Below are 15699 nucleotides of genomic sequence, written 5' to 3'. Positions count from 1 at the left end.
GGGACGGGACACACATATTTCCTCTTGTGAATGCCCCTCCCTCTCTTCCTTCCTTCCTTCCTTCCTTCCCTCCCTCCTTCTCTCCCTTCACTCCTACTCTAATTTTTTCTCTACTTTTTTTTTCCTTGTGACCTTTAAACTTGAAGGACTAAGTGCTTTAGCTTATGTGGGAATATGGCTGCTCTCCAGGCATCCTGCTTGTGTGTGTGTGTGTGTGTGTGTGTGTGTGTGTGTGTGTGTGTGTGTGTGTGTGTGTGTGTGTGTGTGTGTGTGTGTGTGTGTGTGTGTGTGTGTGTGTGTGTGTGTGAGTGTGTGTGTGTGTGTTTTCTTAAGCCATCCTTATAGCCTTAGCAAAATACATTTCTTTATTCCATGTTGGTGCTTTTTTGATGGGTAGTTTCCAAATTCACTCTCCCAAAGGGTTAATTTAAAAAAAAACATATTTAAATTTAACTCCACTTATAGACTAAATGAGTTTCTTGCCATTTTTTCTCAGTTTTCTGTCACTTTGTTTAACAATTATCCCACCTGAGTCCCTCTGACATGCTCAGAACTTCCTGTTGCTGTTCTTAGCTCACATGCCGCTCTGCATGCCTGGGAAATTCAGAGCAGGAAATTATGTCATGCTGAGTACTTCAGGGTCTCTGTACATAGCAGGCCCTGCGTTTAGACAATCTGTCAGAAAGTTAAGGTTCCTGGCACTGGATAAAAGGCAGGAAATGAGAGGTAGAGAAAAAAAAGTAGGGACATGCTTTTAAATCAAAAGCTGTGAGGACGTTGGGGTGCTTGTGTTGCGTAATGTGGTTGGTACCCGTGTTATGTAAGATATCATCATGCAGCCCCATTGTCCCACACATGGACGCCTGTGTTCACACACACACACATACACACACACACACGCACCACCTGTCTGCCCTCCCTGCTGTTTTCTCCTGTTGTCATATTCTCCACAGCAGAAATTCTATGGTGCTGTGAAGGGGAATAGACTGCAGGAGAAGCTTGCTGTGACGTGTGGATTAACTCCATCTGACAGTGCATTTATGTGCTTTGTGGCACGCTGATAACATGTTTGTGCACTAATTAATCTCTTGATTAAATTCTTCACTGATGAATGGCTGTGCTTTGTCACCGTGCTGTCAGAAGCTGTGCCACTTGGCACCTTGGGTGCAAGCACAATTAGACGTGTTGTTAACACACAATGTGAGGAAGCATGCTCTTCACGCTGTAAAGTGTATAGGTGTATACTGTATGTGAACTGAAATGCTTAAATGTGTGTTACTGATGAAAACCATGCTACTAACTGTGCATTTCTAAGATTGAAAGATTTTTGAGATTTTATTGAAATTGAGATATGGACAAATTTATCATTTAGTCTATTGAGTCTCATGATGACAGAAATCAAAATTTGAAAGAAACACCCCCATCAATATATAAATCCTTAAAGCAGTATTTAATTTGAATTTGAATTTATTTATTTGATAGGGGCGATGCAGTTTAACATAGTTCACAACAAACCATGAATCTGATGTGCTGCACAGAGAGTTTATTGTGAGTGCTACTTCCCAACCCTTGTCCCTAGTTGGGCCTTTAAAAAACTAGATCATAAAATGTTCATTCACCAGCAATAAAATGAAAGAAAAATTACAGGATAATACAAGGATCAACCTAAAAAACAACAAATTCCCAATTCAAACCGGAAATTAAAAACATGGCAGACCAAATATGGTTACAGCTCTGCCCTTACGAAAGAAAAATATATTGCAGCATATTGGAAAATATCATGTAATATATTATGCAATATATTCCCATATATGAGAATTAGTATTTATATTTTGCAATATATTGCAATATATTTCATGAATATATGATATATTGTATATATGCCCTAAATATATTATTCCATGTATATCATAATATATCAATAATATATTACAATACATTTCAAAAAGTATATTGGTACATATATTTTTCTTTCGTAAGGGTGTTTTGCTTTCAGCCAGCACTTGACTTTAACAGTGAAGGATTTTAAATCTGTGTTCAGTTTGGTTTCAGTTGGTAATGAATTTCAAAGTTTCCCCCTTTAACAGAGAAGGCCGAGTGACCAAGTGTTGATCTAAGTTTTCGAATGATACAGTTTCCGTTCACTGTGCTTCTTGTAAGTCTACTGCTGCTGCTGCTACTCTGCCTTTGAACAAATTTGGAAAAAGGTTCAGGGGCCAGATTATTGACACATTTAAAAACTAATTTGAAAAAAAGAGAGGTGCAAGAAGCTCTCAAAGCTCAGTAGATTAGATTTTTCAAAATGTGGCAGTGATGCCAACAGATGGGTTTTTTGTCTATTATTTTTAGAGCTTTATTAAACGAGCATGAGAGATTTGTAATAGTTGAAAATGAACCTTGAGCTCATTTTTAGATTTGTCATTTCTTTTTTAAAAGCAACTTTTTAAAAAGTCTTTTTCTTTTCAACTACATCAATAATTCAGTTCCCTTTTAAATTCCACATTCATTAAGTTACCTGTGATTGGCTGGCGACCTTCCTAGGGTGAACCCCATCCTTTGCGTCCAGTGATAGCTGGGATAGGCTCCAGCCACCCATGACCCAAAAAGGGAAAACATTAACGAATGAATGGTTGGATTTGGTAAATAAGTTGTTGTTTTGGTGTGTCTCCTTCCTGTGGATTTCCCACAGGCCCTGTCCCCCCTCCAGCTGTTAGTATGTCTCATCCTCTCTCACATTCTCGGACTCACTTGGGGCAACATCTGGATGTTGTGCAGTGTGTCATGTATATGTGTGTATGCACACTGCATTCACCCACACATTTTTCTTGGGTGCGGCTTTGAATGGTTGAGCAAAACAAAGAGGTCGAGGTCAGAGTCTCCTTGCTGGCATGCCCTCAGGGCCAGCTGATCCGTGAGGTCAGAATCCACCAGTCGCCTGTCTGTGGCCTCTCAGTGGGGTGGGCTGGAAGGGCTGGATGATGCAAGCGCCAGCTGAAATTAGCCGTTTCCTGCATGGAGGCAAAGGAGCTACAGCCGCTCTGGTGATGACAAAGAAGATGTGGAGTCGGTGGCATTGGGTGGCTTCTTGTCGGAGGTCAGAGGAAGGAAGGATGAGGAGTCTGTAGTGTTGGAAAAAGGGACGAGGAAGGAGAAGGGTGGGTGAGGGCATGTGCCAGGGAGTAGTTTTGTTGTGGGAAGGATTGTGAAAGATTGTGTCAGTGTTAGGAGCAAAGAGGGGTTCAGAAATGTAAGGAAGGGGAAAATGGTATAAGAGAAGTGGGAAAGAAAGAAAGAAAGAGAAGGTGGGGAACTACATCAAAGGTAAGAAGATGATTTAAGTGTTGTGCAACATGAGGCAAGAGGTAGATGTAAGAATAGAGAGATTTGTATCCTAACACAGCGTACTGTGAGAGGAGGTTGAGAAGAAAATTAGAGGGAAGAGAAAACCTGCATGGGGCAGGCTGAGAGAAGGAGGCAGAGCTGTAAACACAGGGACCGGAGAGGCAGCAGGAGAGGAGGTAGAGGAACGTCCTCTCTGGATGAAGAGGCTGGGTATCAGTCAAAACCATGGGAAGACATGGAAGCATGTCACCTGCATCATGAGGGCTCCAAGTAAGTGCTCGTCACCCTGCGTTTTCCTCTCTCTGCTGGAACACTTCCCTCCACAGTTTCTCTGTCTCTGTGTCTATTTTCGTTCCTGAAACTATTTCTCTCGATCTTTCCCTGGTGTTGCCTCACATGTGATTTAGAGGAAGGAGTTATGCAGAGAATGCAGGGAGAAAGGATGTAATTGGCAGATTGCGGTGAATGGATGGTTTCCTCTGACCGTTCTCATCTCTGATGGTGAAGACAGAGGCTTTTTATTGCCCTGCTGAACTTTGTACCCTGTGTTTCTGCTGCTGTCTCTGCCAACACCTCTGGATGTCTGAATGAGAGTGAATGAGCTGGATTTCAGAGATTGGCAGCAGCCTCCACAGTGAAATAAGAATGATGCAGAAAAAAAGCTGCTGCTTTCATTATTTTTTCAATAAGAGTGGCACTTGAGTCTTATCTTGACTATGAATTGTAGCTTATTTAGTGCTTTCCTTGTCCTTCTTTTCTCTTGTAAAAGGCCCTGTGACTTTTTTCTATCACCATACATGAATTCCAAGTGTTAAACATTTTTTACGTTGTTTGTTTTATTTTTACGTCCTCGTCAGCACAAAGCTCTGCAGAGCAGTTCAATCACTGTCTGCTCGTAAAGACAGCCTACACACACACACGTGTGCACTGTTCAGTTTTGTGAGTAATACATATGCTTGTGGAAAAAAGTAGTAAAACAAATGCCTGTAAAACCTCTGGCGGTGCTGGCGGCAGCAGCACATAACAAGGTGTGGTGCCATGTGTACAGGTCGTTAAAATCATGCATTAACGACTGAAATCTGACTGCTGATTAAAACACAGGACATACTCTGTGGTGCTAAGCTCAGCAAGTGGTTCAGTGTGTCCTTCAGAGGTTTTGTAGACCCATTGGGCTCATGCTTTTCCAATCCCATTCCAGTGAATTCCCGCAGGAAAAACTTCTTTCTGTGAGATTTTTCCTGAGTAGTTAACAAATATGTTTGGGTATGGATAACAGACGGGTATTTATATAATGATGTGCTCTTTATTTTGCTCTATGACTATATTTGGCAGTTTGAAGAGAGCCAATGTTGAATTGAATTAGCAGTAAGTTTTAAAAAGACAGAAAAAGCATTTGATCAGTGGATGGATGAATGCTTATTTTAAAATCTCTTTTTCTTTTCTAGAAATTGAAGCGAAGGAGGCCTGTGATTGGCTCAGAGCAGCTGGATTTCCACAGTATGCCCAGCTCTATGAAGGTAACACACTCACACAGCAGCATACACAAATTCAAGGATTTAGCAGCTGCCTTTAATTTTATGACTTCCCTTTAAAGTCTATCTGCATTCACTCCTTTAATTTTTCCTTCCAACTTTTTTATTCCTTTTGTTATCTATTTCCCTTTTTTCACTCATCCTTGAATCCTAGCCTTCCAGGCCACTTCATTCTATTTCAAGGCTTCAGTTCCTGTCCAGAGGGAGGGTCATGGGAAAGGCCTTGATATCTCTGCTGGGACTCCCACAAGCTGCTCTTTCTCCCTCCTTTCTCCCACCTTTCTTCTTCCACACTGTCTTCAGCCTGATTAACATTTCTTATTTATTTCTCTATCAGTCTTTATTCTGTCTGTCTCTGCTCTGTTCCTCCTTTTACTATTTTGAACAACTTACTATTGTTTCCTCATGTGATGATTATTGGGTCTCATACAGTTTGGGACAAACAGGAAATGGCCCCAGAAATGTAAAAAGTAGCTCTTAAAATCCAGAATCAACACAAAATCTCTCTCTCACACACACACACACACACACACACACACACACACACACACACACACACACACACACACACACACACACACACACACACACAAACACACACAGACACGCGCACCATGCTTCTCTGAGAGCTGCTGTTAGCTCCTGTAATGTTGGGTTTTGGCTCACGGCTTCTGGGATTCTGTGGCAGCTTCTGGGCGCTCATAATGCCTGCTGTCTGCCACCACACAAGACGAGTCCCCAAAATAAAAGTCTTGTGTCATTTTGGCATCGTCAGTTTGTGGAATTCAAGTTATTTTAGTGTTTGAAAACGTGTCTGTAAACTTCAGATGCAGATGGCGGGTGTTAACAGTGGCAGCAGCAGTTGTTCTTTGCTTTGCAGAGTGCTTTGAAAGAAACTGTTGTCTCCTGTCAATCATTAACTCACAAAGCACTGTTTCTCTCCTCTGTCTGATTTCCTCCCAGATTCTCAGTTTCCAATTGATATTTCTTCAGTGAAAAGGGACCATGACTTTTTGGACCGGGATCTGGTGGAGCCTTTGTGTCGGTAAGAGCCCTACACCTATACAACAACATGTTGACCCAGTTTTCTTGTGTGCACAGGATTTTACAGCATTTTGTTAATTACCTCCGCCAAGGAGGTTGTGTTTTTGGGAGAGTTTGTCTGTGAACAACATAACTCAAAAAGTAACAACAGATCTTGATGAAACTCTCAGGAAATTATCAAAATGAGATAAGGAAGAAGTGATTAAATTTTGGAGGTGATCTGGATCACCGTCTGGATCCAGGATTCTTTTAAAGGATTCTTCATCATTGTGAGATAGGGCCGGTTTCACTATATGTGTATGTAACTCCATGATAAATGGTCGGATTGCTTTGCAAAACAATACAAGACAAGGTCACCATCATTTCTGACAGATAAGTATGATCCAGATCCTGGCAATATTCTGGATACTAAGATCCGGAATATGAAATATGTACTGGGTCATCATAATTTTCAACACTGTCAGGTAACAAATTATTGTACAAACCTGCAACTAACACCAAATTGTAGCAGGTCTGCTGAAAGGGAGTATAACATTAAAGTAGGACTAAAGTGTTGCGGGACAATCACAATATGCTTGGCAGAAAATATTAACAAGGGGATGAAATTCTGCTTGATTTACTCTGACAGAAGACTCCTCTGATTATGACAAGCTGTATGTAGAAAATTAATATTATCTATTCAACTGTTGTTTCTTGGATGTGTTGTTTGATTTTAAACTTTAAACAGTGACTACTGCAGCATCCTTTAAAAGTCCCAAGATCTTCCTGATAGACTAACTTTACATTGTAGGGGACTTATGTTGATTACAGTGGGTAGGCTGTCCTGAAACTCTCCAGAAAAGTTAAGAGGTACATGTGTAAAAAAGGTCTTAAGATTACTTTTCTCACCCCCGCCTCATCATCTGTACCCTACTTGTCCCTGCGGCCTTGTGCTAACCGCTAATCATGAGCTGTCTGACCCCGACCCTTAATGAAGTCCCCATCCCAGGCTTCCTCTCAGACACCCAGGCTTTGATCTGGTCAGCACCCCTCCCCTCTGCCACGCTCTGATCTCCCATTCAAACAGCACAGACCCTCAGGGGGCAGAACAGGGGGTAACTGGGAAAAGAGTGAGAGGATGCCAGATGGCTTTGAGTGTGTGTTGTAAGCTCCATTCTTCTGTTTCACATCTTCCCCTGTCTGTCTTATCTGTTTCTCTCTTCTTCGTAAGGCATTGGTGATTTTTGAGAGGGTTATGTTGTGAGAGTCTGCACATCAGTTCCTGGGGGAGCCATGTCCAGAGCTTTACAACAAATAATGAACTCTATCTTGTTCATACGTTAGTCTTCAAACACTCTTTTGATACTGATGATGTGGACATGCTGTCAGGAGAAGGTTGGGTGGGTCTTCACTTTTTTTTCCTGCCACGAGTTATCTTCACAGACCAGAATCACAGCCGTCATTCTTACAGTCAGGGAAAAGTTACAGACTTTTCATTTTCTCCTAAAATTAACAATTTCTATCATAGAACTGCTAAAACTGAGTGTTTTTATTCCTTGTAAGGAATGATTTTTTTTTCATTTTTTTGTTTCAAATATTTGACTTTTTCAGAAAGTTACATTCATGCACCAGAGGGTCAAAAAGTTCATCATATATAAAATATTTAAAGTTTAATTTGTGTGAAAATATGTTGAGATGTTGGTGTTGGTTTTTATTGCGTCTTAGTTTTGAAAATTTTAATATTAATGTAACATTTAATGATAAGAGATGAGAAAAGATTTTACTTAAATTCAATATTTTTTACATCTTTAATTGGGACTCATAACCTACCCTGCCTGATCTCTTGACCAAGTTTTATGAATTTAGTCAAAGCATCTAAAAATATTCAAAGATTTGTTTTTCTTTCTATAGTAAAGGTAGGATTATTAAACTCCTAATTTCTAGCATTTAACTTCACTTTTTTTAAAACAAACAAAAAAAAAACATCACTATCCTGGATAGAAATGCTTTTCATTTGACTTTTAGCTTTTGTGTCTGTTCTGTCATTCATAAAAACAGTGAAATCAAAGTGAGCAAATTGCCCCAACAGTAGCATAAATTTATACAAATTAATATTAATAGTCTCACTGTAAAAACGCTGTGACAGGGAGCCCTGGTCTCCCCTTCATTGCTCTAAATTTGTATGAACTAATGCAAGTTTTATCCCACAGAGTGCAGAAAGTACAAGAGCTCCATCTGATTTTTTTTAACCAGAATGTTTACTACAACAAAGGAAGAAAACACAGCTTTGTTTACTTTTTTGGGTTCTGTTGGCGTAGATGTATCAGCTCGTCTGTCTGTTGGTTTGTGAGGACAAGGAAAGCAAGAAAAGGACTTAACTCTTTGCTAAAAAAAGGCTAAAATCTGTTCATTTCCTTCTGAACAAAGAAAAATTGGAGAAAGTGGGTGGGGATGGTGCAGAGTTAAAAAAAGGGGGTGTGGGAATAGAAGAGGGATGAAGGAAGAGGGTTTAAGGGGGGCAGGCGGCTGGGTTTCAGTGAGAGAGATCTTACAGGGTGTAGATCAGTCCCAGAGGAGAGATACCAGAGGACGAGGAGGAATAAAGAGTGAAAGAGGGGAGGAGGAGGGGGGAGACTGGATGAAATGAGAAGGATGAAGTCAGAGAAGATCAAAGAGGGTGAAATGAAATGACAGTGATGTCTGAAAGTGACTGATCTTTGAAAAGTGAGTACAGTGGGGAGGGAGAAAGTATATTCTATAACATGGCAGATATAAAATATTAAATTACCAGCTTTAGCACCTCTGTGACTGTGTGGTTTTGTGTCTTTGTGTTGCAGGCGTCTAAATACTCTGAACAAGTGTTGCTCCATGAAACTGGACGTCAGCCACCCCAAGAAGAAGGTACGACCAGTTTCTCCATTTCTAAGACATAAAGTTCCTCTTATTTGTTGTGTTTTGTTGATTTCACTTGTGACAGAAAATGTGATGAGACATTTCAATGGGGTTGTGAAAAATGTCAGTCATTGTTTACTTTCTTCTTCACCAAGAGAAATGTGATGTGCTAACGCGGCCAAAGCTCATGTAGTAACTTTCACTTGGAGCCTTTACTTTTATTGAAGAGGAAAAGTCGTTATTCCTGTTTCTTCTTCACCCCCCACAGGGTGATGACTCTGACGAAGATGACCCGCTGGCCATCAGCAAAAGGTGGACGTTTGAGTGGAGTAGCCGACGCTGGTCCCGGCTGCAGGACTTCCTGTTGGACAGCACCAATGGGAGCAGTCTGATGGATCATGTTGAAGGCTTGCACAGCACGGTGAGCAGTGAGAGCGTGCTGACGGACCTGAGTGAGCAGGAGATCACAGAGATCTCTTCCCTGCATAGCGAGGACTCGACCTCAGCCATGCCTGACTCATTATCGATGGCATCTCTCTCTGCATCCTACCAACCGCCTCGAGATCTTCCACACTACAACTCCCTGCCAATCAAGAGCAGTCGCCATGGGCAGGGGGGGCGGAGTAAAGCCAAAGAGTTTCTACGCCGCATGGAGTTGGTGCGCACGTGGGGGCCATCTTCAAGGCGGAAAAGCTCAAATCGTAGGCCACCGCTGGTCATCAGTGGGCCAGTGTTACAGGGAGAGGAGCCCCATGCTTTGCAAGTCCTCACATGTACTCCCATCAGCCAGCTAGACCACCAAACTGATGGAGACAACTCAGCCTCCATCACAGAGGACTATAAAGACCAATCCACAGTGAGCACAAGCCCGACTAGAGAAACTGAGGAGCCCAGTGTGAAACAGCCCGCCAGTCCAAAGGTCCGAACCGCCAACAAAAGGAGCAGCAAGTACCTGGAGGACATGGAACTGCCCTCTCAGGGTAAGAGGACTGAGGGACGGAGCCAGTTTGGCAGAAACCAGTTTCGTTCCTATGAAAACCTCCTCATTCACATCCCTAAAGACCACAAACCAGGCACATTTCCCAAAGCTCTGTCCATAGAGAGTCTGGCGCCTTCGTCAGGTGACGAAAACCCCCAGAGACAATCTTCTCCATCTAAAAACGGCGTCCATCAGACCTGGTCTGGTAAATCTTTATCCAAGCCCTGTCCTGGAGCTCCTCGAGGCAGCAGGGTGAGTGTTTATGACAATGTGCCAGGCTCCCACCTTTACGCCAGCACAGGAGACCTTCTGGACTTAGATAAGGAGGACAACCTCTTCCCTCACCTGGATGACATCATCCAGCATGTGAGCGGTTTGCAGCAGATAGTGGACCACTGGAGTCGCAATGTGCTCCCTGAAGGGGAGGCAGGAGAGGGGGAGGAGGAAGGGGAGGGCCGAACAACACCTAGTGAAGGAGAGAGGGATGGGGTCTCCATGAACGACACAGATTCAACAGGAACCAGTCGAGAGAGGCGGGACTCTGGGGTCGGGGCCTCGCTGACAAGACCACGGTGAGTTTGGCTTTGAAAGATTTGATGAAACTTGTATCCATTTGGCACTCATTGACCACAAATTAAGAGGATCTTAAATTATTCAATCACTACTAGAAAGAAATCCAACAGGACAAAGAAAGAGCGGTTGAACAGATGAACAAGCTCTTTCAGAAGGTTGACCTGTTTTTGAAAGCTGAAGTGCCTGCGTTAGTTTGCCTGCCTTGCCTGTCTGCCTTACTTTGATGGCCGGCAGGGGGCAGCTCCAGTGTATTCAACATGAAGAAAAAAAGTGTGGAACCAGGCACAAAAATTGAACTGATTTATCCTTTAATTTTTCACCTGGGTAGAAACATTCCACCATAGTACACGATCTTATTTGTTAGTTTAAAGTCTTCTCTTATCGAGCATATTGTTCATTTGGTGTTGGTTCAGAATGAAAAAGAGGAGAATGTAAAAAGACACCATCCTGTTGTTTAAATACAGAAACTCTTGGCTCCAAATACAAAGATGGCAAGGAACAGTAAGCTGAGATTTAAGCTTGAAAATTTAGTTTAGAAACAGCAGGCGATGTCCATAATTTTTTCTTACATGTAGTGAATGGAGTTCGAACAGGAAATCACTTTAGCCTGATCATTGACCAATTTTTTTTGAAGAGAACAAGGATATAAGGAAAACCAAAATATCATCTTTAATCTGTCATTGTGTGGGGGAAAATGTGACTTGGAAGCAATGGAATAAGCATAAGATCCGTAAACTACAACCAATGCCAACACCAAGTAATTCAGTCTAAACCACTCTTGTCAAATTAATTTGTCATTTGCAGAAGTTAAATTTGACTGTATGGCTATGTTCTTGGGACTCTCTGGCCTTCCACATGCCTGTGTGGAATTCTAAAGGCAGTGCATGACAATACATATTCTAAAATCAGACATCTGGGTTACAAAGCAGTTTGCAGGGAAAAGTCCATTTTGCTATTTACGAATTGGATACACAAATTATCATCGAGCTGTCAGCTGATTGGGGCTGGTGTTAGGAGCAGAGGGTGTACTTTAGGGTGAGTTTGTTGTCATTTGGAACAAACTGTCAGTTTTCTCACTCTACATTCTTGTTAAAATTTTTAAACTGACCAACTAACGTCTCCTTCCTTTTTCCTTACCATCCTAGTCTACGATGGCCCAGTTTCAGAACCTCTGATCATCTCATCCAGCCAGCGTCCTCTCTGCAGATCAGCAGCCAATCAGCCGGCCAGCTCAGCCTGCTGCAGAAGTTCTCTCTGCTCCGTCTTACTGCCATCATGGAGAAATACTCAATGTCAAATAAACATGGCTGGACATGGTATGTTCACACGCTGCCAAATTCTTACACTCTTATACGAAAATTTGTGTCTATCACTGAATCACAAAATGAACTAGAAAAGCACTGAGAAAGAGCAGACCTCAACCAAGCATATTGTGATTGTCAGGCAACACTTTAGTCCTACTTAAGTGTTATACTCCCTTCAGCAGACTGTCTGCTACAATTTGGTGTTAGTTGCAGGTTTGTATCATAATTTGTTAGCTGACAGTGTTGAAAATGATGATTACCCAGTACATATTTCATATTCCAGATCTTAGTATCCAGAATATTGCCAGGATCTGGATCCTACTTTTAAATCTGTCAGAAATTAACGTGATCTTGTTTTGTGTCATTTCGCAAAGCAATCTGACCATTTATCATGGAGTTATAAACACATATGGTGAAAACAGCCCAATCTCATAATGATAAAGAATCCTTTAAAAAAGTTCTGGATCCAGACGGTGATCCGGATCACCACCAAAATATAATCACTACTTCTTTATCCTATTTTGAACATTTCTTGAAAATTTCATCGATCTTTTTGTTAGTTTTTGAGTTATGTTGTTCAGACAAACTCTCCCAAAATCATAACCTCCTTTTAGGAGGTGATTAAAAACAATTCAGTGTGAGCTGCACTTTAGACATTTGAAATAAGGACGGATGACATCAAGGGTTTGTCAAAGGAGCATCAATACCTCCCTGCCAACTGGAGGAGGTTTCTTTTTATTTGAGTGCAGCACACCACAAACCAGCATGCCCTGTGACCAACATATACAAGCACATCTTTATGTTGCAAACAATCAGTCCTGTTCATTTTTATTGTCCCCAGAGGGAACTCCTGTTGACCAGCATCTACATAAAAGATTGATAATGAAAGCTTTGGCCTCTCTTCTTCCCCTAATTGTTTTTCAGGTCTGTGCCCAAGTTTATGAAGCGCATGAAGGTGCCAGACTACAAAGAGAAAAGTGTGTTCGGTGTCCCCCTCATCATCCATGTCCAGCGCTGTGGTTTTCCTCTCCCTCTGTGTTTACAGCAGGCCCTCAGCCACCTCCGGGCACACTGTCTGGACCAGGTTAGAGAGGAAAACACTTTTAACAAGACCCATTTCCTTCAGCCACAACGCTCATTTCAAACCAGAGGCAGCATAAAGCAAATATTTACCCTGTGTTTTCTATCCCCCTCATTGGCTTTGTCTGAGGTTTTTTTGTTGTTGTTTTAATTGTTGTCTCAGGTGGGATTGTTCCGCAAGTCTGGTGTGAAGTCTCGAATTCAGGCTCTGAGGCAGCAGTGTGAGCTTTCTCCTGACTCTGTAAGCTACGAGGACCAATCAGCTTTTGATGTGGCTGACATGGTCAAACAGTTCTTCAGGGACCTGCCAGAGCCTCTGCTAACAAGCAAGCTGGGAGAAACTTTCCTTCACATTTACCAGTGTAAGTCCCCGAGGACTGTAGAGGCGGGAAAATAGTAGAGCAGCTATCATAATATACCAGGTAGAATTGACTTTGAAAGGTTAAGAAAAGGAGATAATTTGAATTTGGTTGGGATTTTATGTGACAAATTCTGGATATAAACAGCAATTTGTTGAGTAAGCTGTTATCAAAGGCATTCACTGTGAGCAGTTACAAAAACTCCACATCAAAGACTGGACGTCAGGACCAGTGTCCTCTTCTTTAAACCCACCCTTCATCTCCAATTCCTGTTTTATTTTGGCTGCAGATGTCCCGAAGGAGCAGAGGTTGCAGGCCGTCAGAGCGGCTATATTACTGATGCCGGATGAAAACAGGGAGGTTCTGCAAACATTACTCTATTTCCTACGTGATGTGACTTCCATGGTGGAGGAGAATCAGATGACATCAATGAACCTGGCTGTCTGTCTGGGACCCTCACTCTTCCACCTCAGCATACTGAAGAATGATACTCTGTCGCCAAGGTGTGTGTGCCATAATGAATTAGACCTTGTGTCATTTGGTAAGGATGATGTTATTTATAATGTCAAGACACACAGAAAGCTTTCATCCAATGCTGATTTTTTTACTCTGATCCTTAGTTGACATGTGAGGTGTAATCAAAATACAGAGCTACGGGATCATAAATCAAAGCTAATGCAGATATTAGAGGAGAAAAAATAAAGAATTAGGGATGCACTGATACCGATCAGTGCTATTGGTTATCAGTGTATCCGTGCCCCTCAAGGCTCGACCAGTATCAGTGGGAAGAGATCCAGGCAAACAACTCTATGCCTTTTTGTTTTTTCTTTACCAGCGCTTTTTGCTCCTTGATTTGAAATGCTACCTCTGATGCACTTGCTTTGGTTGTTGCTGCATTACCAGTGAACAGGGTTTAAACGTTTACATTTGAAAAGCTTGTGTACAGTCTGAAGGATTGTTTTGATGGTAAACATTTAAATATTTCATAGTTTAAAAAGATATTATCTCCAGTAATTCAATAAACTCTTTTTTTACCTTTTACCCAAAACATTACTAGTCTTATCCCACAGTAGGGCATGCAGGTTATTATTTAACACTGGTGTCGGTATCATTATCGATATAAGAGCCAGAAAAGTTGGATTGGTGCATCCCCTAAGAATATTAATCAGCGTAGTTACTGACAAATGGGCTAAACCAAAAGGGCTGGTTTGCAAGAACTGGGCAATTCAGCAGTTTATGTTATTATTTTGGTAAAATATACTTTACTCAACAGAAAAAATGACAAAAGTACATAAACAGAAAATTGTTTCCCAATGATTTTGGGTTTGGTTAGGGCATAATTTGAGATTACGACATTTTTTATTTTCCTGTTTTTTTTTATTATTTGGGGCAGGAGGAAGGGGGTTTATTTTCATGTGAATGTGTTGGATTGCTATTCATTTTTTGTATATTTAATTTTAATTTTATTTTTTGATGAACTTGCTTTAATTTCAGCTTTCTTTTACTTGGGATAGTTGGGTCTGTAGTATTAGTGATATAATTAATCATTTTCTTCCTCAAAAAATTAGTGACAAAATATCTTCACAGACATTACTTTGGGTATTTTAGTTTCTATTTACACAGGACAAAACTGTAGGTCATTCTTCCCCCCTGAATACAGGCTGAGCTTTAGGGTTGCTTGTGTAGTTTGTGTCAGCAGATATGAAAATGATTCGGGTCAGAGAATCAGGACAGGACAGAGAATTCACAGCTCAGAGGTTTAAACCAATAGCAACCTGTGAAAAAGGAGAGTGTGTTATCCATGAGTTTGTCAGCAGTAAATTAGAAGACAGTATGTTAGAAGAATCCAAACTACAAATGTTCACTCTTCTGCTTGTAGTCTTTGCCTTTCGATGTTGTCGTCCCTTGTCAGCTCTGTTCAGGCTTTCTCACCATGTAATACTCACTCAATTTATGTTCTGCACATTCTGTTTAATTTTTGCTCTTCCAGATCGATCCAGAGGAAGTACACCACGGGCCGCCCTGATCAGAAAGACCTAAACGAGAACCTGGCTGCCACCCAGGGCCTGGCACACATGATTGCTGAGTGCCAGCAACTCTTTCAGGTCAGGATTTATGGAGGATATAGTGATTTCCACAACACTAAAAAACAAAACATGACTGGCAGAAGCTGTGCAGTTTACCGTGGATGAATAAATAATATATACAACTTTTTATGTGACAGACAAAAATAACTGAATATGCATGGTGGAGTGATGTTTTCCCAGCTGAGCTGTTATTATCCAAGGCCACAGTATAATTATGTGTAATGAGCTCTTTTCTAAAACTGTTTATCATCATTACCTTCTGGCTGTGTGTGTGTGTATTCTGTTTACTGCTGCTGCTGTAAGTCAAAACATTTTCAAGGACAGAAAGAGAAAAACAGACTTGGTCATGGGGTGGTTTTGAGTTGTTGTGGTTTTAAAAGGAGAATATTGACTGAAACTTGTGACTTGAAGAGGAAAGTGTAATATTCCTGCAACGAGAAAATTAACTGTGTTGGAGTTTTTTTGGAACTTTGATAAAAAATAATGGTCTACTGTTGTAACTAAAATCCTTTGCAAGCCTTTGCTGCT

At 41.3% G+C, this 15699-nt stretch overlaps 1 protein-coding gene across 2 annotated transcripts in view; it reads left to right on the top strand.

Moving 5' to 3' along the window:
- Positions 1–15699, top strand: part of stard13a (StAR related lipid transfer domain containing 13a) — a 57723-nt gene that overhangs the window by 38538 nt on the left and 3486 nt on the right. For both annotated transcript variants that reach the window (XM_074672098.1, XM_074672100.1), the window contains 9 exons: positions 4788–4859; positions 5838–5919; positions 8735–8798; positions 9058–10340; positions 11487–11657; positions 12570–12729; positions 12889–13087; positions 13374–13587; positions 15075–15189. In XM_074672098.1, coding sequence (XP_074528199.1) covers positions 4788–4859; positions 5838–5919; positions 8735–8798; positions 9058–10340; positions 11487–11657; positions 12570–12729; positions 12889–13087; positions 13374–13587; positions 15075–15189 — 2360 coding nt within the window. The remainder of the gene's footprint in view (positions 1–4787; positions 4860–5837; positions 5920–8734; positions 8799–9057; positions 10341–11486; positions 11658–12569; positions 12730–12888; positions 13088–13373; positions 13588–15074; positions 15190–15699) is intronic.

This window comes from Halichoeres trimaculatus, unplaced genomic scaffold (genome assembly GCF_033239565.1).
Source record: "Halichoeres trimaculatus isolate MK-OKI-2021-1 unplaced genomic scaffold, fHalTri1.1 fHalTri1_scaffold_6, whole genome shotgun sequence".
NCBI lineage: Eukaryota > Metazoa > Chordata > Actinopteri > Labriformes > Labridae > Halichoeres > Halichoeres trimaculatus.
Note: the sequence above shows the minus strand (reverse complement) of the source record. Positions and strands in the feature narration are given on the sequence as shown.